General features: G+C 42.5%; 1 protein-coding gene across 2 annotated transcripts in view; it reads left to right on the top strand.

Moving 5' to 3' along the window:
- The window catches only part of ALG14 (ALG14 UDP-N-acetylglucosaminyltransferase subunit), a 77,466-nt gene extending 66,351 nt beyond the window's left edge, over window positions 1–11,115 (top strand). The window contains exon 4 of one of the 2 annotated variants that reach the window (XM_016140917.2): window positions 10,683–11,115. In XM_016140917.2, coding sequence (XP_015996403.2) covers window positions 10,683–10,913 — 231 coding nt within the window. In that variant the 3' untranslated portion in view covers window positions 10,914–11,115. Of the gene's footprint in view, window positions 1–1,156; window positions 6,940–10,682 lie in introns of those variants that run through there. The other variant, XM_036235164.1, reaches the window with a different exon arrangement.
- Window positions 11,116–23,709: the final 12,594 nt, after the last annotated feature.

The following is a 23,709-nucleotide window of genomic DNA, read 5'->3' on the forward strand; positions in this document are numbered from 1 at the left end:
GGGGATGGCGGAGGAGGGAAGACTGTAATTCAGTCAAAAGAGCCACTGTTGGTCTGAAAAGAACATCAGCCTGCAGATGACACAAGGATTCTGTTCCCCCTTCAGCTCCAAGACCCTCTTTTCACATTTGTTGTGAGGCAGCCTTAGGCAGAGAGGTTATAACATCAACAGATACACATGAGGGGCTTTGCAGAGTTCACCTCATTTAATCCTCACTCTAACCCTATTGCAGGAAAGCACTCTTTGAATCTCCATTTTACAGATGAGGAAACTGAAGCACAGAGAAGTGAAATAATTAGCCCAAGGTCACACAGGTAGGAAGTTACGGAGTCAGGATTTACTCCCTGGCAGTCCGGCTCCAGAGTCCATGTCCTCACTACTGCCCTTTGCCCAACAGTCAGTGCCTCAGTTACCCCATCTTGTTTCAAGTAGACAGAAACTGTGGTTTCAAGGAATAGGGGGGCTTCATGTCTGAATTAGAAAACCTGGAGGTTTGGCAGAGATTCTCTTCCTTAATAATATTTGGCTCTTGGTCAGGCAAGATGTTTCCCAGATTACTCGCTAGATTGAACTTGTTGTTCGCGCCCTTAAGACAGTGTGGCAGAGAAGTCACTCTGGTGCTACTCGCAGAGCTCTGCTGGTCCAGCCCTCGCTCCCCCGAAGACCCAAGCTGTGATGCCGAGCAACAAAGCTTTCCCACGTCTACCGAGATGCTCCCTTAGCACAGTGGGACAAGAAACCTTGGCAGCTAATATAACTTTGAGTGGCAGAGGATATGCTTTCTTGCCATCTGCCACCCACCCCTCAGGTGTCTTCTCTGTGTCCTGTCCTTATTCTCAGAATGCTGTCAACTGATCCTTTCTAAAGCATTAACAGATAATTAAGGAGCTAACTTGTAGTTTCTAAGATAGGACTCTTCCCAGGGTTACTTGCTTTCTAAGACATGACTCTAAGTTGAGTCCACGGGAGGTGGGGGATGGCGTCCTGGCTGAGCACTGTGATTGCAGGCAGCTCTCCCTGCTGCTGGGAACCTCAGGCTCACCGAAAAGCTCCTTCGGATGAATTTGCTGGGCTGCTTGTTCCCAAGGTGGTTTTGGGTTGGATGAGAGAAGGAGTGGCCTTTGATGGATCTCCTCCTCCTCTCTTTCTCCCTTAGCACACAGACTCATTTTGGAGGAACAAATGCAGGTGCGGTGCCATGTCTGAAGATTGCCAGCCCCCTTCCTGTAGTGTAAAGCAGAGGTTTCTAAGCTCAAGCTGGCACCAGAATCACCTGGGAGCTTGATTAAAAGATGTATTCCTGAGCCCTGGACCCAGAGATTCCGATTTGGAAAACACCTACATTTTTTTCAAGTACTCCCAAGTAAATGTGATGTGGAGACCTGCAAAACACCAGGACAGAGTCAGTTTGCTACTTGCAAGTGTAAAGGAGATCCGCTCCGAATGGAACGGGGATAAACTCACTGCTTCTCTCAGGTCCTACCAACATTCCTGTCTTTTGAGTCTGTAATAAGGAGTCATTAGTGCAGCCAAACATACTTAACAAAATTCAGATAAGCCTGAAGGCAATAAAAACCTCACAAGAAAACACCCTGATTTTGATAAGCAGTGTCATTCTGCTTCTGCAAGTTGCTGATGGAGTCAGGTGCACCTTTGCGCAGATTCTGGTAAATGTGTGGTGGACAGTGAAAGGAAAAAAACTTTTCAACACCTGCATGTACAGAGGGAAACACATGGTCTTTGGAGAACCTTGACAGCTTATTCAAAGTATGGAAGCCAAGCCTGGCTCCAGAGTACCATGTTCTTAACCAGAACAAGATACGAGTACTTAACGCATCTCGATTTGTCAAATTCTATCTTTGTCTTTCTTTGCATATGTATATCTGTCTCTCTTCCTGCCTCTCTTTACACACACTACAATCAGATTCTTATAAAGTGTTTTTTATGTATCCTCTTACCTCAGAATGAGATAAGGAATCAGATAATCCTCTATAAAAATTCATAAGCCTTGTTTATACTGAAAAATTATCTGTGCATACATTATCTCAGGAAAACTGACTAGTTGTCAGTTCAGCAAAACAAACTATACATAGGAACAAGTAAAAAAAATTAGGGAAATATCACAAAGAAAATGTCACTTACCTACGTAAGAGAGGGACTTGACAGAGTCAGAATTATGTAATAGCTTTGAATTCAAGCCAGTTCAATTCCTGTTTAGAAAGGATAGTCTCATTTTTTTAATGTTAACCATTTTCCCCATTTTATCTGCTGAAAAGTTTTTCTAATCCATCTTAGTCCAATGGCATGTTTTAGTCTGCCACTGATTTCTCTTTTGAAACTATGAAATATTAATAATAATTGCAGTAATTGTACCTTTGGTTAAACTCCTCATATTGTATCTGTCCTGGGGCCCACCTTGCCTTCAGCCCACTCCGGCTAGCACTAGATCTGGCCAGCAGGCACAGGACAGTGCTGGACCAGGATGGTGGACAGCAGAGCCCCATCTTCTAAAAGCTGGGTTTGAGTCTCAGCTGTGTGGTCATACATAAGTCATTTAATTTCTCTGTGCCTTCATCTCCTTGTCTGAAAAGTAAGGATCACGATGTCCACCTAGAGGCCTCTTATAGGGTTTTAGTGAGGTGATCGATTATGCAAAATTCCGCACCCAGGTTCTGTGCCTGGCAAGTAGCAGCTGCCCTATAAATGTCCCTTTTTCCTCCAGCTAAAGAGAGAGGGTTGAAATGATGACCCTCAGAGGCTGCATCTAGTTCTAACAATCTGTGCCTCTGGGAGAGCTGTCGAGTGCAGGGCGTGGGGAAAACAAAAGGGAAAAATGCCAGATTGCCGGGATTCAAAGACCTCCGTGAAAACATTTCAGAGGGTTGAAAATACAATGAAAATAATAAAAGACCAGGAAGGCAGGAAATTGTCACCTTGACCATTGTGTCCAGAGAACAGGAAAACTAAAAGATGCAATTTCCTTGGCTGAATGTAGAAGTAGCCAGGAAGGTTAGGAAAACAATGTGTAGTTAGCCTGACCATGATCCTCAGTGATGCAGAGCAGCCATGGCTTACCCATTCAGACAAAGAAAAAATAATAAGTTTAAATAAGTTTAATTATCTGCATATTGTTTGTGATGGAACATCAGGGCGAGGAAGTGAAAAGCCAGCCCGGCGTGGCGCTGGCACCCTCTGACCTCTTTGGCCTTCTCCACACTCGGTCACTGGGAGGCCAAACTGTGTGGGGCCCGGTGCGGAGGCCCTATTCACAGGCACTGAAACGACAATGGGCATCACCTAGTCGTGGAGGGGACATTGGACCCGATGTCTGTTTGTCACTGCTACCTACTCACCACCCCCGTGGCTCAGGCCCAAATTGGGATGATCACAAGAAGGTTGGGCAACCTGGTTTCTGCACAAGGGAAAAGTAGCCAACTCTTGTTTTGAGATGAACAAGATCAGGCTTATTCATCATGTCATCAGGCTTGTTTCCCACGTTATGGTCATGAATTTTCAAGGCCACTGAGAAGTACACTTCTGGGACTCAGCAGATCCAGAGCAGAGAGGCTAGAGAATCCTCTGATCACCCACCATCCGTGGACATCCAGAGGATCCTACTCCTGGCAATCATGCTGCTTCTGTTATTTTCTTACATAGGTGTCACTTGGAGTGGATCTCACAGGGCAAAAAAATGGTGACTAGGCAATAAAGTGACCAAAATGGAGCTTTGTGTTACTCTGATAAGGTACCCTCTAAAGGGTAAGTTAAATCATGCCAGGTCAGTGGCATGCCTGACAAAGTAAGGGACAAACCTGGTGCCACACAGTACTCTTAAGAGTTTGAAAAATGCCACAAGTGTACTACTCCACTTTTGGATGGATTATAATAGTAGCTACCATTTATGGAATTTCTATCATGGCCCAAGCACTATATTAGATGCTTTACTTGTATCGTTTAATCCCACAGCAGTGCTGTTAGGTAGATACTGTTTTCCCTGTGTTACATTTGTTCCTGGTTGGGTTACCATTCTCCAGCCTTGACATTCCCCACCTTATCGGAACAGGAAAGCAGGTACATTAGAACCAGTTATGCACCTGCCCCGAAGGATCGCAAGGACTAGGCTCATCTTGCACTACATCTTTGTTGACATTTTTCTCCACAAGAAGTTCAAACCCCAGAGATAGAGTTTCACCTGGACAAAACAGCACTGTTAAATTATAATCTGTCTCAAATCCTCACCCTTCTCAACCTCCCAAACCCTTTCATTGACTCTTGGTAACTTATAGTCAGTCCACAAACTCAACATCATCTTCTTTCCTTCCTCTTGTTCTAATCGATGGCTGATTTATACAGAACCCTGTCCATGCATGTCACCACGTACGTGCTCGTAAGTCACCTCCTCCCAGATCTTTGATTCCCGTATCTTCCTGATCCCTTATTCTGCTCCCTTATAGAATGTAGTCTATATTCATGTTATTTCGTATCTATTATTTTCTGTCTACCCACTTGAATGTAACCTTCGTGAGCACAGGGACTTTTGACTTTTGTTCACGAATACATTCTTAATACCTACCCAGAACAGTACCTGGCATATTATCTTTGCTCAATAAATATTTCCTTTGTGCCTGGTCACCTTGCTGTTAAGCAGCCGGCCCAGGTCTGTATGATTGCAAAGCCCCGTTCATGAACATGTGGTTTCCCCTCTTGATGGATGATATGAATGTAACACAAGCAAGAATCTTCTGGCTGAACTGAAGTTATCAGTGCTGGGGTGTCGGTATAGGGAACTTACTACCTGAGCAAGATCCTACAGGACTGAAGTTCTTTATTCGATTACATTGGGAATGGTCCGTCCCACCGTCGCCCACAGCTGGTCTTCATGTTAACGTTCTGTCACCAAGCAAAATGCAAGTGATATTTGAGGAGCCAGCAATGAATTCGGTATTCTTACAACATAAATGCATTAGCCTAGATAAAAACAGTTTATAACTTATTTACCTTTTTCGTATGACTTAGAGGAAGATGAAAGCTGTGCCTGGATAAAGAAGTAGGGAAGTGGCTAGGTGAGCTGTTACATGGACATGCAGTGAAGCAATGCCTCCGTAGTAACATGGAATGGAAGTGGTGGCGTAATAGGAAAAGTAGACCTCGCAATGCTGTCTGCACGATGATGACAACTCTGGAAATTCTCTGTGCGTTAGCAATACAATTATAAGAGACCTCGAAGTTCATAAATAATTGGTGATTGTAGCGTTTAGGATTTACTTGGTTATTTCATATTGGTGTTGATATTCAGATAGTTCCGTTTAACTGTTACCGCTCAAATGATTAAATAGACATAAAAAAGAACAAATACAGTGCACCATACTGAGAGCTAAGGGCACACAGCAGCCCATCTGCTGCACATCCTCTTCCTTCCTGCTGTCCACCTCCACCGATGGCTGGCGTCCAGCTCTGCCTCCCCGCTCTCCCCCGGCCTTCCGGTCCTGACTCAAACCCCTACGTGCTGTGCACCTCCTTACTCCCTAAGAACCCGCAGACGCTCCTCTGTCCGGCTTTCTGAGACTTTCGTCCCACGGCCCTGGCCCTCCTCTCTGGGATGAGGCCTTTTGCGTGCCCTTTCCATTCCCTGCAGTACGCACCCGAGCTCTTTTTCCTGCATAATTCTCATCCATGTTTCACTGTCTACTTCCTGGGCTCACGGTCCAGGTCTCTCAGCCTTGCCCGAGGAAATCCTATGACGGTTTCTTCTCTAACTCTGCATTTGCTGTTCACAAAGTCTTTGTCCTTTCCATACCGATCAGGGTTCTTGGAAACAAACCATAAAAATCCACTCTGATTGAAATAAAAGAATCTCATGAAAGGCTATTGAGAACTCTCAGAATTACCAGGAAAGCTAACTAAAGTAGGAGAAGGTGGCAGCCGAGCAGCTAGAACTGTGGCCAGAATCCCCTGGCCACAGAGGAGGTTTGGGGGGACACCGCTGCCACCACCGACGGACCGTGAACGCTGCTGCCGGCACCACAGGTGCTGGACGCTGCCAGCGGCACACTCGCCACCAAAACAGAGCCTCCTCTGACCTTGTTCTAATGCTCAATTAGCTCCTGGTCATATCTAGACAATATTCTGGCCAAGTCACTGGCCCTTTTACCAGGTGCAAAGGGGACCTATAAAGGAATATCTTACTCGTGCTGTGAGAGATGGGCTCTGCCTGCCGCTGCAGCTCACATGGTAAGAAATTGCTCGAACAGATTCTAGGTAGGAACAAAAACACACACAGGAAAAGACCACATGGCCCATTCCCAATTCATGACAGTTGTTTTATTAAACTTTCTACAACTTCCTTAAGTCCTTGAAGCTATTGCTTCTACCCTCTCTCAGCAAGAACTCTGGAACATAGTTCAATGCAAAATTAAATCTTTAGGGGTCACAGATTTGTATACAAAGATGTTCATAACAGCATGATTTAGAATAGGGAAAAAAACCTAAATTTCTAACAATAAGGGAATATTTAGTTGAATTATGAGATATCCATAGGATTAAATAGATGTTTTCATTAAAAGTCATGGATTTTTAAAAACTTTTTATAACAAAAATATAAAAAGAACTTTATAATGGCTCTCACAATTATGTACATGCAGATATGAGCATGTTTTATAATAACATATAAATGTGTATGTGTATATATGTGTCTGTGTGTGTGTATGTGTGTATAGAGAGAGACAGACAGACAGACAAACATTGGAAGAGACTATACCAGAATATTAACAGATTGATGAAATTGGAGGATTGCTTTTCTTTTAATGGTTTTATGTAGTTCTTGCATTGAGCATAAAAGTTAATAATAGTTGAAAGAAAATCCACTGAGGGCAACCTTCCTGGGCCACTATTTTTATCCTTTGTCATGTTCTCAGAAGGTACATTTTTTCCCAGACCAACCCAGACTCAGTACTCTGAACTCTTTTCTTCTGATGTTGAAAGGACTCACCCTTTTCTATATAATCAGTTCCTCCCTAACCACCCGTTTGTTCCCACTGATCATTATGTTCATATTCTATAAACCTTTCTCCAGCCCTGCTTAGCTGACCCAGATCCTACCTGACCTCCCCTCGCCCACGTATGCACTCTTCTCCTGCCCTGTATTCACTGAAATAGCCATCTCTGGGGTTTCTGTTACTCCTCTCTTAGACAAATCTGAAGATTCTTTCTCCATCACTACCTTTGCAGCGTTATGGGTTGCAAGAAACCTTATTGGTTATTTCATCATCTTTGACACACTTTGGGCATAGGCTAAATCAGATTGCCTTATGGTTTTCCTATCCCTCTGAAGGAAAAAGGTGCATTCTTAAGCACCATACCTGACTTTGCTTCCTATTAACTCTTACAACCAAGCTCTTCTTTCCGTGTCTCCTGACTGTTCCTATATCTCAGGATTTGCTCTCTTCCTCATCTCCTGGTATAGTGGAGCCAATGACCTATAAACGGAAGTACTGATCTCGATAGGACATGTAACCTCCACAGAGGCAACCTGCCTGGACCAGCTCTTCGACAGCGGCCTCCAGTCCTCCCACTTCTTCCAGGGCCCTAGAAGCTCAGTAAGACCATCCCCGCTGCCCTGCTCAGGGAGCTCTCTCCAGCCTCCACCTCTGCCTCCACCAGCAAGAGGTTGTCCAGAAATCTAGTCCTCAGGCCAGTGGACCTCAGAGGTGGATTCTGCTTCTCTGTCCAGTTTCTTCAGGTTGCAGCCCTAATTGGACTTTCCACCTGGCTTTCATTCTCACCTTCACCCTCGCTTCATGGTTTGCAACCTTCCAACCAGAGGTCTTGGCCCATATTCTGTGTTTTCGGTTCCTACTGGACAATTTAAGTGAAATATGTCTTTTCATACATGCCAATGACCTGCAGTGACCCAATTCTACAGAACATCAATCTTCTTATAACTGTTCTTGATCCTTCATCTGGCTCATCTACCCTCGTGACTTTATATTTATATTAACCCTGACCTCTTTCTGTTTTCTAGACCCATAACTTACCTTTCAGACATCTCTTGGATTTCCTGCCCTCAGAGAAGTTTATTTATTGATTTGTTAACTCGCCCACTAGGCACGTATTGAACACCACCTACCAGTTGACACTACAAGTGGTCGGTCAGAGGCTAGTCAAGGAGTTAGACAAAATAAAAGGCTGTATCATGTAAGGATGCTTTTATTGCTGGTGACTGAAGCCTTGAATCAGACTGGCTTAAGCAAAAAGGGAATGTATTCTCTCACAAACCTGGCAGGTCTCAGGGGAGCTGTGCTTTCCTTCTGGCACAGCTGGATTCCTGGATCTTAAATGCTACTACCTTTGGGACCTAGCCTGTCTTCTCTGCTCTGCCCCGTCCTGCTCTGGGATGGCCTCGTTCTCTGCTCTGCAGTGCCAGGCCCCCTTCCTCCAAGGCTCCAGGGCAGCAGAAAAGGCGCCACACCCTCAGCAGCCCTGACAAGTGTCCCACTCAGTCTCGTGGATTCTCACAGGATTATGTGTTCTTCCCTGAAAAATGCTCTTGTCGAGGAATTCAATGATCTGACTGGTCACACAGGAGTCACATGTCCTCTCCTTATAGTTGGGTGTGGAGTCTACTCCACTCAAGTACTTAAATTGAGAATGAGGGATACAGTGTGGTTCCCCTGAGGAAAAGGCAAATGGATGTGGGATGGTAAAAAAATTTTTTTTAACTGTCAGTTATGCCATGAGGTTTGTAATAAGTATATGATAGAGTTACAAACAGGGTGGAGTCTGGCAAAAAGAATATTTGACTCCATGTACGATAGGGAAAGAAGGATTCCCTCCACTCTTACCCCTTTCACTCCTTTCCTTCCTTCTCCCTTTCAGCTAAATTCAGTGAGTGACTATTTTGTTTAACATGCAGAGTATAGATTGTCCTATTGACTCTGCCCATAAAGAGCTTATAAAGTGGTGAAGAAGAGAGAGGGTAAAGGCAATGCACCCACATTTATTGAGAATTTTTAAGAAATAGAAATATGCCCAGAAATGAATCCTTGCTTTTATGGTCAGTTAATCTATGACAAAGGAGGCAAGGATATACAATGGGGTAAAGACAGTCTATTCAATAAGTGGTTTGGGGAAACTGGACAGATACATGAATTTTAAAAAAAAATGAAATTTGACCACTTTCTTATACCATATACAAAAATAAACTCAAAATGAATTAAAGGCTTAAATGTAAGACCTGAAACCATAAAACTCCTGGAAGAAAACATAGGCAGTAAACTCTGACATCTCTCTTAGCAATTTTTTTTTTTTAATCTCCTCAGACAAAGACAACAAAAGCAAAAATAAACACATGTGATGGTGTGAAACTAAAAAGTTTTTGCACAGTGAAGGAAACCATCAACAAAATAAAAAACAACTTACTGAATGGGAGAAGATATTTGTCAATGATACATCTGATAAGGGGTTAATATACAAAATATATAATGAACTCATAACAATACCAAAAAAAGAAAAGAAAAAAACCAATTCGGTTAAAAAAAAAAATTAAGCAGAGGACCTAAATAGACATTTCTCCAAAGAGGACATACAGATGGCCAACAAACATGAAAGGATGTTCAGTATCAGTAATCATCAGGAAGATGCAAATTAAAACCATAGTATCAACCCACACCTGTCAGAATGGCTATCATCAGTAAGTCAACAAATAACAAGTGCTGGTGAGGAGGTAGAGAAAAGGTAACCCTCAGGCACTGTTGGTGGGAATGTAAGTTAATACAGCCACTATGGAAAACTGTGGAAGTTTCTCAAATAGTTAAAATAGAACTACTATATGACCAAGCAATTCCACTTCTGAGTATTTATCTGAAGAAAACAAAAATACTAATCTGAAAATGTATATGTACCCCTATGTTTATTGCAGCATTACTAGAAAGAGCCAAGATATAAGAGCAATATAAATGTCCATCAGTAGATGAATGGATAAAGAAGAGGTAGCACATATATACAATAGAATATTATTTAGCAATTAAAAAAACATTCTGTCTTGACATTTGCAACAATATGGATGGACTTTGAGGATATTATGCTAAGTAAAGTATGTCAGACAGAAAAAGATAAATACCATGTAATTTCACTTGCCTATGAAATCTAAAATTAAAAAATATGAATAAACAAAACAGAAACAGACCCACAGATATAGAGAACAAGTGGATGTTTGCCAGCAGAGAAGGGTAGGGCAGATTTTAAAAATCGACAAGAACAAATTGGTACATGACAAAACAGTGAATCATAGCTGATTTTATCACTTTTCTGCATATTTATGTGACATTCAAGATCCACGGAGCAGTCTGAGAAGAGCAGCACACACCCTGTCTAGTGACTGCTGGCTGAGCTCCAGGCACTGCTGACACCTCCCGTAGCCTAGGGCAGGCCACAAAGGCCCAGAAGAGTTAAGTGATTTGCTTCAAGTCACAGAGTTGGTGAGCAGGAGAGCCAGCAGCACAGTCCCAGTGGTTCTAAGTTCATGGGTTTGCTACATATTAGATCTTGACAAGGGATAATTCAAGACTTAAAATGAAAAAAAAAAAAAAAAAAAACCTCTAAGCCGTGACCATTTTTAATGCCAAATGCCTCATTTAGACTAGTATTCTGTATTTTAATTTGACCTTCAACTTTTTTTTTTTAAGGTGTTGTGTAACGGACCAGGAACATGTGTTCCTATTTGTGTATCTGCCCTTCTCCTTGGGATACTAGGAATAAAGAAAGTGATCATTGTCTACGTGGAAAGCATCTGCCGAGTCGAACACTTGTCCCTGTCCGGAAAGATTCTCTTTCACCTCTCCGATTACTTCATTGTTCAGTGGCCGACTCTTAAGGAGAAATATCCCAAATCTGTGTACCTTGGGCGAATCGTTTAACAAATGACAACTTGCTTCTTTAGAATTCTGCAGTCAACAATATTTATTTTTATTGGAGAGAAAAACTACATGTTTCTTGTAAAAGCTTCTGGAAGTCCTGAGAATTATTGATAGTCAAGAGTAAATAATGTATAAATAACCCAGGGAAATAACTGAGTTTGCTCTTATAAAACAAACATTAATAAACCATTAAGTATTTATACCTCTGTGTACCACACTTTTTCTATAAAAATATCTATCACTGCCTACAGGTTATCTCTGACTTGTTTTAGCAATATTTTTTCTAGATCTAAATATAGAATCTGAATGATTAGTAAAATTTCTTTTTTTTAATGGTATTCTGCATTGTAAAAAGAAAATGGTATTTCTTAGCTTTTGTTCTGCTTCAGCAGGCTTTATTTCCTGCATGGAAGCAGCGAATTCTCTAGTAAGTCCTCTCTGCATAAAGGAAGCAGTCATATTAAGTTGCTTCATGACAGTTTGCACCTCACAGGCTTCCAGAACCTGAAGCATAAACCAGTGTCTTTTGTCATTCGTTAGTTTTGCTTTGTGAGTAGTCGGCCTCAATTTAGAATATCTTTTAAAATCTCTTAATTGTTAAAATAAAAGGTGACCCTTGCCATACTAATAAAAAATGTGAATCTCTTTATAAGGAATCCAAACTCTCAAAACATTTTTTCTAATGTTTTAGTGAATTCACAATTTCAGGCCATAGTTGTCTCTGGCATTTTGAGACATTTAGGCATAGTACAGTATATATTTAATAAACATTTTACTAAATGCTTGCTGTATACCAGGTATTCTTCTAAGCACTTTTCAAATATTAACTCATTTAATCCTAATAACTCATTGTGATAGGGACTGTTATCCCCATTTTACAGATACCTTGTCCAACATCGCATGACTAGTAAAGGGCAAAGCCAGGGTTGGAAGCCAGGAAGACCGGCACGAGAGGGAAGCCAGTTTCGTGGGCGTGTGGCCTATGCAGTCACACAGGCACCCGCACTTAGGAGGGCCCTGCACTTGGTTTCATATTTTGCTGTCACACTCTTGAATTTCTTAATATATTTTGACCCAGGGACCCCACATTTAGCTGGTCCTGCTCGAGCACCTGTGCTCTCACCGGGCCACGTCAGCTGCAGCAGGAGGACAACAGCTGGTGCGGACCGGCCCAGGCCCAGGCGACCCGGCCCAGGCCCAGGCGACCCGGCCCAGGCCCCTCCTCCGTAAACAGGAGCCCCTCCCCCGCCCTCTGCGCTCTGCTCCTCTAACAGGGCAACCGACGATGCCAAGCCCTCTTGTAGTATTAGTTATTTGTTTTTTCCTTTTTTTAGAGGTACGATATAAATCTAATAAGGAAATGGTAAGAAATTAATGAAGAGGTTGACTTTTAGTGAAAAGAGCCGTGATCACCCAAGATGGTGTAAAATTAAAATGTCGAGGCTGATCCAGGCTTTTTTGTTCTTCTATAAATCTCCTTTCGTGAGTGAAGTAGCGTAAGCACATCTGTCAGCAGGACATTCCGCAGGTTTGGGGCCTGAGGAACACGGGACGGAAGACTCAGAGCAGTGGAAGCGCTGCGGGGGGCGGAGCGGCTGCGCGGCGCCCCTCCAGGCGACCTCTCAGGCTGCAGGCTCCGGCTCCGTCTCCACCGACAGGAGGCCCGCAATGTTGGACGGCTACCGTGTGGTTCGACCGCAAGCTGCGATGAAATAAGCTTCTACTTTTCTGGAGAGAAAGTATTTTTAGGGACAGCAGCATGTGCATTTGAATCATCTTTGAAATTTTCTCTGCTCTGTACTTTGTTCCCAAGTGGCACTGGGTAAATAGTTGATGCGTGAAATGGGACTGTAGTGCGTTCAGTCAGTGCCTGTCTGTGCTCCTGGGAAGCTTCTCTGGGCTGCAGAGGCTCCTGTTGGGCCAGAGCTCACAATGCCATAGAAAGTTGTAGAAAAGATGCCATGATATTTTCCAGAAATATATGGCCCAGATGTTTGACAGAGCCCGACTCAGACAGTGGTTAGCCTGGAATGTGAGAGAAAGAATCAGTGTGTGTTATATCATGAAAAGCTTAGCAGTACCTTCTGGGCCCAGGCTGCTGTGCACACATTCAGAGCCAGGCTGAGGCAAATGTTATCACGCCTTCTTGCTCGGTTTCAGATTATTTGCTAAACAACTACATGCTCTGCTGTGTGTTGTTATGGCTAATTTGAGTCTTCAGTGTCACACTAGCAAAGAAGGCTGGTTTGAGATTATAGCCAGGGGCACAGTTTCTCTGCCGTGCATGCCTGTGACATTGAGAAAGATTGTACTCTACTCTCAACTCAGACCGAGGAAGATCAGTAGCTACTTATCCTTTCCGATTTTTCTTGAAACACTCTGGAATGTGACTTTTACTGGAAGAGACGCCATGAAAAATTAATTGCATCAGTCTTTAAATGAGAGGCAGGGAAACCAGACATCCTGCCCACACCTACTTCCCTGGAAGATTTTTATCTACAGTTCAGCTCCTCTACAAGGCCTCAGTGGCTCACCAGGTCGGAAAATCTTCTCTGCTTCAAATAGGACATCCAGAAGTCATCACAGGAAGCATGAGCCTGGAACGAAGAGTGCTGTGGAATGTCAAGAGGAATGCTGTACGACGTTAAGCTGAAGAGCAAGAGGGCCCTTCCAACTCAAGAAGACATTGTTTATTTGGCCTTTCAAAGGTAGATTACAATTGGGAAACGTACTGCCCCCTTACGTGCAGTTCCACAGGTTATATCAGTGCTTTATTTCTTCTGAAAAGCCCATCTCACCAAATGGAGTTTGTCACAGCAACATATGAAGCATCTTGTCCGCAATGAGAATGTTCTCATGAGTGCGAAAGATCATCCTTCTCCATACAGCTCAGTTTTGGGGGCCTTGTGGAGTTTCTTCCCCAAGATTTCGGCTCAGTGAGCAGACACCCAGGTTTCTTGTCTGCCCTGACCTTTCTTCCATGAGGGCCGTCCCTCGAGCATTCTGAAAACAAGTTGTTTATAACTGTATTCTTTTCGCCAGCTCACTTTAAACACGGATTTGAGACTCCTCCTCCTTTTCCTTCCAGAGTAGTTAACAGATGCCAGCCTCTGTCACATCTGTCAAACAAGAAACTTTGGAATACTTTTTATTTTTTACAATTTCCTTAATCCACATATAATGGTTGCCTTTTAAAAAAATATCCCCAGAATTTTCCCTTGACTTTTCATCCTCTCTTTGTTGTCTGAATTCATCTATTGATTCTGCCTTCAAACTGGTTCGTATTTACCCTTTTCTTTTCAGTCTCATGGTCACAACCTAAGCCAACTCTTCAACACAAATTCCTTGTTTTATTAGCACATTTTTTGAGGGACCAAAGAACAGATTAAGTAATTTATCCAAGATTTTGTGACTGAAAAGGGGCAGAGCTGGGATTTGAACCAAGGTACTCTAGCTCTCGCCAGACCTGTCTGAACAGGTATGTTAGGTTAAAAAAAAAAAAAAAAAAAAAACCCTAAAAAGAAAAGAAATGGACAGGGTCCAGAGATGGAGAATGATGTGCTTGGTGTTCTAGATAGGGACCTCAGGAAAGACCTCTCTATGCGACAGTTCAGCTGAGATCTGAAGAATATTGCCTTAAATATTTGTCCTCCTTCCTCCACTTTTCCTCCCACCTTAAATTTCTGCTTTCCCACAAAATCTGCCCCATTTCAGCCACTTCCCTAAACACCTCTGTGATATAGCCACCTGTTCCTAAGATTAGCACCGAAGTGCATATCATCATATCGCAGTACTTTTACATAGAAACACCTGTGGAAGAAAGAAGTGATTTTGCTAATTATTTCTTTATATTTGCCTTGCTCATACTACTTTTGTTTCCTTGCTCCAACCTTGGTCATACCTACCAAAGTTTTGGACAAAATATAGGTATTAAGTAAACATATGACTTCTTATACCTTCTGACTTTTCTAGGCTTACTTAGTTATGTTGCATCTAGACCAATGGTTCTCAAACTTTTTGGTCTCAGGCCTTCATTACACTCTTAAAAATTATGGAAGACCCCAAAGAACTTTTGTTTATATGGACTATATTTGTCAATGTTTACCACAATAGAAATTAAATGTTTTAAACACTTAATACACAGAGACACATTCCATTAGCCATCAGAGTAATAATATCATCACATATCAGGTAACGTCTAGAAAACTATAAAATCATAAGAGGATGAACGGAAAAAAAGGCAAGCTTCATCTTAGTGTTATTATAAAAATAGTTTTGACCTCATGGGTCCCCAAAAAGGTCTTGAGGACCCCTGAGTGCCCCTAGGCCACATTTTGAGAACAGCTGCTCTACATAATGACACAACAGTGGCTTCACCTTCTCTAGCAGTCAGTTGGTGGTCTGCATATTCGTTTTCTCTTGCTGTGTAACAAATTACCAGAAACTTAGTGGTTTAAAACACTTATTGTCTCACTGTTCTGTAGGTTACAAACCCAGGTAGGGCCTCACAGTCTTCACAGTTCTCTACTTAGGGTCTCACAAGGCTGTAACCAAGGTGACAGCCGGGGCTGGTTTCTGATCGGGAACTCTGGATTCTCTTCTAAGCATATTCAGTTTGTCATAAGCAGAATTCAGTTCTTTGTAGTTGTAGGACTCTTGATAACCTGTTTCCTAAAGGCCAGCAGGAGAGTCTCTCCTATTGTTTATGTCTCTTTTAGTGTTCAGAATTGAGTCAGGCATACCTAGGATAATCTCCCTTTTAATTAACTCAATTTCAACTGATTAGGGGCCATAATTACATCTGCAGAATCCCTTTTGCCTTATTAGTATAAGATAATCAAGGGGGTGACAGCCCATGAGACTCACAGGTTCCACCCATACTTTAGAATAGGGGGCTATAAAAGTGTATACATCATGGGGTGGGATATTGGGGGCCATCTTAGAATTCTGCCAACCACAATCTGCCAGTGGTTTTGGTTTTGTACTGAAAAAAAAATTTTTTGTAGCCTTGCACTTACACCACCAAACTGCCGCCTTAGTGTCCAAGTTCTCTCATTTTTTTAATATGGGAAATTCATGTCTTCCACACTTTGTCCTTTTCTAGCAAGTTATTTAGTGCCTCAGTCTGTTTACTTGTCAAACAGGCATAATAATAATAATACTTGCTTATAAAGTTGTGAGTATCACACTAGATGAGATACATGTACTGCCATTAGCTCAGAGCCTGAGACATAGTAAGCACTCAGTAACCTTGTGTCTACAAGCACACTGGGGTGTCTTTGGTGTGGAAGAGTCCTGAAGGACTGCTCTCCTTAAACTATGTGCAGCAACCACTTCCATCCTGTGGGACGGCTGTAATCACAAGAAGTAGAAAATAACAGGTGTCAAGGATGTGGAGAAGTTGGAACCCTCACACATCGGTGGGAACATAGAATAGTTCAGTTCTGCAAAAAACGTAAACAAAGTTACCATATGACCCAGCAATTCCACTTCTAAATATATACACCAGAAAAGCAGACATCCATCAACTAATGAATAGATTGAAAAAATGTGGCATATTCATACAGTGGAATATTATCTAGTCACAAAAAAAGAATGAAATACTAATATATGACATGCTACAGCCTGGATGAAAGAGCCTTGAAAATATACTTAGTGAAAAAAGCCAGTCACAAAGATCACATATTGTATGATTCCATTTATATGGAATTTTCCAAAATAGGCAAATCGATAGAAAGTAGATTTATTTTTGCTAGGGGCCGTGAGAGAAGAGATAGGGAGACTCAATGCGTGTGGGATTTTTTTTGGGGGGGGTGATGAAAATATTCTGGAATTAGATAGTGGTGATGGTTGTACCACTCGGTGAATATACTAAAAACCACTGAATCATATACTTTAAATGGACAAATCTTACAGTATGTGAGTTATTTCTCAATAAAAAAAAGCTGTCATCGATAGTAAAGGAATCTATCCATGTATACTCATATATACTTGTGGGTTTTTATGTAGCTAACAAAAGGCAAAACAAAAAACTAAGCGGCAGCCAGAAAGGAACAGCCAGGAAGTGGCTACAGGGAATATGCTTGTTCATTGTGATTCCGACTCTGCCCACGGCCAGAGACAAAGATGGAAGGTTCTAGAGACAAAGCATGGCTCTTGGGGACAAGCTGAGCAAGAACTGGATGCAAAGAGCCTAGTAAGGGGGCCTGGAGGGAGAAGATGGCCTCCGCATGAAACAACTGTCTCCCACAGCCCCTCGCCAAAGACGCTTCATTAAGGGCCACAGCCCAGCAAAGAGCCAAGATGATGGAGCTGAACTGTATTTTCCTGAGCTGGCTGTCCATGTGCTTTTCTGCAGTATGACCCGGCCACCTCCCCAAAAGGAGGAGGAGTCTGGGTGCGCCCCCTTTAAATCTAAACTGGCCTGAGAGACCTGTCCAACCACTAGAATGCAGAGAGCAGGGAGTGTCATTCTGACTTGGTCTGTTGAAATGCTTGCCCTCTGCCTGCTTCCCCCTGGGCTCCCCCCTCAGGACCCAGCCACCCAGAGAGGCCACGTGTAGGTGTCTGGTTCACAGCCACCTCTGCGTGCAGACTTTGAGTCATCTCGGTCCAGGTGCTAGATGTGGGAGGGGAGAAGCCATCAGACGATTCCAGCCCTGTCGTGGGTGTCACTTCCAGCCTGCCTGGTCCTTCCAGCTGACGCTCAGACACCTCCGGCAGAGAGGAGCCCTCCCTTCTATGCTGTGAATTCCTGATCCAGAGTCCACCAGCAGAATTAAATGGTTGCTGTTTTCTGCCACTAAGTTTTCAGGGAATTTGTTACAAAGTAATAGGTAATTGAAACAATAACCCTTTCTAAGGAGCCAGTCCCTCCAAAGTTTGGTTACTTTGGCTTAGAAGAGGAAATGATTTCTCTGCCCCCAAGGCAAACAGGAAAATGTATTCCTCCACCAGAGCTGGTGAAAGGCTTTTTTTCTCCTTGCTCTTTGGCTAGCATGTAGCAGTGAAACAGAAACCAGTGGATTCTTTTAAATCTTTTAACCATATGCAGATGAATAAGCGAATGGTTGGACTTGACTCTTAATCTCTTTTCCTTTCCTGTATAACTGAGGGGTTTTTTTCCACTCTAATAAACTTTAGCATTTAAACAGAAGTCATGTGTCCCTTATATGACGATTAACAGCAAGAATGCAGAAAAGGAGATAGCTGCTGAGCACGAAGACTTAATTACTAGCCAAGCCATTCAACTGAAAATAAGAACAACGTCCTGTCAGGGAAATGTGAAATCTTTTTTTCTGTCTAACTTAAAATCTATTTTTTTCCCCTCTCAGTCTTTTCGGAATAATGATTTAAAATTCAATGACTATGAAGAGAACTTTTTTAAGTTTTCAGCTGAGCTCCAGTGACCGAAGTACAATAATCTTCCCATGACATTGAGCAGGGCCACCTTCCCCCTCCCTGGGTCCTCATGTGAATTGCCAAAGCCCAGAATATGTAAACTGAGACCAGTGCTGGAATCAAAGCCAGTAGAATCAGGAGGGATGGAGGAGTCCGAAATGACAAGACCCCCATCTCAAAAAAAAAGGAAAATAAGTTTCATTCTTCAAAGAAAAGGGGAGGAAAACAAGACTTTTATGGAAATACCATACAGAGTTGGCAGAAATTCAGCAAGGAATAGAAAGTATCTAAAATGTTTCTTTATTCAGTTCCAGCCTGGCAGCCAAATTAAAAGAGGCTCCATTTTCAAGCTGATTTGCCCTGGATTCTCTGGACCTATGACTTGCAAGGCCTCCGGAAGAGCCCAGGTTGGGCCTCTTGACTCCCCAGTCAAAGGAGCTGAGTCTGAACAACCAGATGGAAAGGGAGCTTAAAGTGTTCATCAGGATGTTACAGAAAACAAAGTGTGTGGGGGTGAAACGATGAAAGATCTGGATTTGATTCAGACTCCATCACCAGGGAAGGAAGAGAAGTCCGTAGGTGAAACAGGATGTACCCTGCATGATCACCCTGGAAGCTGAGGGACGGTGGGTACACAGGGCACCAATACACCAAGCTCTCATCCTACTATTTCCTCTACTTTGACATATGTTTGCGTTTTTCCATAATTTAAAGTTTTAAAAATATAAGTCATGTAAGAAATCTTCAGATACTCAAAAGCCAAAGAATGTGTTGATTACAGGTAAAATGAAACAACCTAGTTTTAAAATGAGAACCAGGAAAGAAATTGTAAAGATACATTAATTTCGTGCTTAACTCATGAAAAGAAATTCAGTCTGCAAACCTCATTCCTGAACCTGAGTAGGTAGGTTTTTCTGACTTAAAAAAACATTTAGTCCAGACCTTTCAAGACTCCATCAAGTGAAAAAGGTCACCATCTTTATCACGTGCAGGCTCCGCTCCTCCTTGTTCAGTAAATATTTGAGGTGTCCCGACTCAGTAAATATTTGAGGTGTCCCGACGTACCCTTGTCAAGACCTTCACAGGATACTCAAGGGCACTGACTCCCACTGAAGGCCTCCCCTTTCTGCAAGGACACGTGCTCCGCCCCTTTTCAGGAGATTGTGATAGCACAAGTCAACTCTTTGGATGGTGATTATTAAAGTTAGCACTGACCCCAAACTCTTCATGCTGCTGAAGAGACCACCGTGTGGAGCAGAGGGACAGCTGCTGGGTGCTGAGACCTGGGTTTGGGATCTGGCTTTGCCACTATGCGTGTGTTCAGCCGTGGTTAATTTTAATATTCCTGTGTTTCAGTTTCCTCACCACATAACATGAAGGATTTGGACGAGATTATTCTTGAGATCCCTTCCAATGACAATACTGCCACAACAACAGCATCGGTCATCATAATCGTTTCCATCGTTTATCGAGTGCTAGTGACATGCCAGGTCCATGCGCTGATCTATTTAATTCTCAGACCCAGGCAACGGCAGCCCCACACTTTAGAGGCTCCCTCCAATTGCCACTTCCTTCCTCGTGCAGCCAGAATTGTGAGCCATACCAAACTCTGCTGCCTAGGATCCCAGAATTCCCAGTCTCAGTGGCCCAACTGTGCCCCTAGGACTTGTGTGGGCCTCTCCCCAGGTCTGCCCTCCCCAGGACAGCTTGCAGTGGGGACAGGTTAGGACCTGCATGCTTGGGCTGGACACTGCACAGTGTGAGATGGAACCAGGTAGAAAGAGAAGGGAGACTGGCTGTGGGCTGGGTTTTTCTGTTTAGACTCTTGCCCGCGGTCCTGCAAATGTTAGAGGCCTAGTGAGGTAGGTATTATTATCACCACCTCTATTTTGCAGAGAATAAAACTGAAGTGCAGAAAGGTTAAGTCATTTGCCTAAAGCCGCACTGCTGGTTAGCGGCCAAGCCGAAGTTCGGACTGCTGTCCTTGTGATTCCACGTTCTTCCCTTTCCTGCTTCCACCCAACGAAATCTGCAGAATCTGCAGATCCTCAAGGCTCTGATGAGATACGGACAGTCCTGTCTTCCACTAGCTGAGTGACTTTCCTACTCCATGCTACATTATTGGTGCCAACTGGGAATGTGGCCGACAGCTCTGGTGGCAATGCCTCATCCAGAAAAAAATTACCATGAGAAGTTGATTCAACAGAAAAATATTTGATACAAGAGTATGACAGTTAATCCTAGGATTTCACTTTTTGTTCTGAACTCCTGACCCACAGCTGCTAGTCCAACCGAAGAATATCAAGGAGGCACCTTACCTAGATTTTAACCCTGTTAAACCAGAGTTTAAAACCAGGAAATGACTTCTAACATGTTAAGACCCCTTCTTCCCTCCCTCCAAGGACATCCCGAGGCACAGAAATGAAATCCGACTAAACATACTTTGAGTTACAATTTATACTGAAACATCCAGCAAATTACAGGTAGTTCGAGAAAGCAAATTTCTGAACAGAGCTTTAAAAACATTCTTAAAGTATTTTTAGAAGGCATAATTTGATATACTTAATACCAAGTCATCAATTTAGTTATATTTTGGTCACAAACCACAAATATCTGAAGTTAGTAATAATGATGGTAGCTGACAGTACTGAGTACTCATTATGGGCTAGACATGATTCTTGTCTCTTACATGGATTTGCTCACTTGGTCCTCACAAACCACATGAAGCAGTTAGTAATCCTACCACTTCTTTACAGATGAAGAAACTGAAGAACAGAGAGGTTAGTAAGCTTAGAGCTGAGATTATACATGAAGGGGTTTATCAAAGCACTACTTACAATAGAAAAAAATTAGAAACAACCTAAATTGGAAAATGTTTAATGAAGTATGGTATGTCCACATAATAGACTGTTGTTCAGTCGTTCAAAATCATGTTGTTGAGGAATATTTAATGACAGAAAAATGCTTAAAATGTTATATTAAGTAAATGTTTTTAAATGATGCAAATGAGTGTGTTATAAGTACAATTTGAAAATCTGTGTAAATACATGGAAAGTTTAAAAAGCTGAAAACAAAGTGTTTAAAATGGATATCTCTGAGTTAAGGAATTACGTATAAAGGTTGTTCTCTCATTTTTAAATTTTTATTTTGATGACGTGCTACATAATAAAAGAGAATACTTTTTTTTTTTAATTACTGAATTCTTGTAAGACATCAGTTAAGGGAGCAAAAGAGGGAAACATTCTTCATTAATGTCTTCAAAGAAATACCATATTGGCAAGTGTACCAAATAATAATAGAAATAATTACTTAATAAACATGTGTCCAACACTTACTCTTTTATATACAGCTTTCACATCTCACTGGATCTCTGCAAAGGTGCTGAGAGGTAGTCTTAGCTCCCATTTTAAATGATGAACATAAAACTCAGAGAGCTTATGACTTGTCCAAGCCTCTGAAGATGGTACATGGCCGAGCCAGGCTGGAGTGTTAGGATATGCAATCACAGTGTGGTATCTGTGAGCACAGGCCCAGTGGGCAGAACCAGTAATGTGTTACACTGCTGACGCTGTGATCTGTTCAAGTAAGCATGGCAGAAGACTGAAGGAGCTTCATACCCGTTTTCAGGAAGGTGAGTGGAATGGGGATCAGGAGATCTGAGTTCTAGCCTTGGCTCTGCCATTAATTAGGTCCGTGGGCCAATCCCTTGACCTCTCTGAGCCCATATTTGTTCATCAAGATACAACACAAACGGTATTGGGCTTCCGAGGCCCAGTGCCTGTCCTGGTGGTCAGATGTCTGTGTCACTACATGCCAACCCCCCCCCCCCCCAAGTATGATTCCTGAGGCTTTGCATGGCAATGCTGATTTCTACTAAAGATGAGAGGGGGTAAGGATTGCACCACATCTCACCAGCAAAACATCCTTACAGTTTCCTTAAAACACTTTTTTCCCTCCCAAATTCCCTCTTCCTCTGCCAAGTGCCCAAATACTCTTTTTCTGTTTCCTTCTCCCTTAAGAAACAAAACAAAAACAAAAAACGTTTTGCTCCTTCCTTTCTGGAATCACACTCTTCAAGATTTCTTCCTTTCCAAGTCTGTTTTCATTCAACAAATATTTATGACATGCCTCCTGTTACCCAGGACTGTTCTTAGTGCTAGAGGACTTTATATTCCCTCCTTTTCTTTTCAAGAGTAATCAGACTGGATCTCAGCTTTTTTCATTTGCATCCAGCCAAAGGAAGCCAGTGGGAGAATAGGGGGAATTTTAATTAGTAATCATTTTTTAGTGTTACGAATAAGATGAGAAGTGAGGACTTCTTGCTCTCAAAGGACCTCCCAGCTCTGTTTTTTAAAATAATTCTATGATTCTTTGACATTAAATTTGTAATAGTGTCTCTTTCAAAGACACTGATAATTATAACAAGCACTTATTGGGTACTCATAGAGGCTCTTACACTAGTTGCCTTACACTGAACCCTCACAACCCAGTGAACTATAAGTACTATTATTATGCCTCCTTCCTCAACGAGGAAACTGAGGTTTGGAGACATTGGGTGACTTGTCTGAAGTCAAACAGCCCCTCGGTAGCAGTGCTAGGGTTCAGGCTCAGATGCGCCATCCCCGAGACACTGTGCTTTCAGCCTCTGTATTCTCGGCACCATCTTGCCGTCCTGGTCTTCTCTTACCCACAGTGTGCTATCACAGGAAATGCTGACCTGCCATTAGAATCTGTTTTTCTCTTTCATTTCTGCCATTTATTCTGCCCTAGTCCAATTGACCTGCTATGACAAATATACCATAAACTGGGCAGCTTACAAATAACAGAAATTTATTTCTCATACTTTTGGATCCTAGGAAGCCCAAGATCAAGGAGCCAGCAGATTTGGTGTTTAGTGAGGGCCCACTTCCTGCTTCATAGATAGCTGTCTTCTCCTTGTAATGTCACATGGCAGAAGAAGCCGGAGAGCTCTCTTGGGGTCTCTTTTATAAGAGCACTAATCTCATTCATGAGGGCTCCACCCTCATGACCTAAGGCCTTTCTTTGATGGAAAAAGCTCCATTCATGATGTTAGTTAGAGAAGTACCTTGTCTGCCTCTCAACATGCTTTGAAGTCATGGGCTTAATACAGCCACTCCAGACCCTAAATGGAGCCTTTTTTCTCTTCCTGTTTAGTTATCCATGTTTCCAAGTGCTCCATGTTGCAAATTATTACTACATCCTCCCCTCGGTTACAGTTTTTTTTTTTTTTTTTTTTTAAGTCTTCTTAGAAGACTGCCTTTCTTTGTAGTTCAGAACAAACCCCCAGAGGGACTCATAAAGAACTAGGACAGGTTTATATTTCTGTCCTAACAACGGGGTAAGTGGCAACATGTCTTTGTGAGCTGCCAACATA

Source organism: Rousettus aegyptiacus, unplaced genomic scaffold, assembly GCF_014176215.1.
Source record: "Rousettus aegyptiacus isolate mRouAeg1 unplaced genomic scaffold, mRouAeg1.p scaffold_m13_p_17, whole genome shotgun sequence".
NCBI classification, from domain to species: Eukaryota; Metazoa; Chordata; class Mammalia; order Chiroptera; family Pteropodidae; genus Rousettus; species Rousettus aegyptiacus.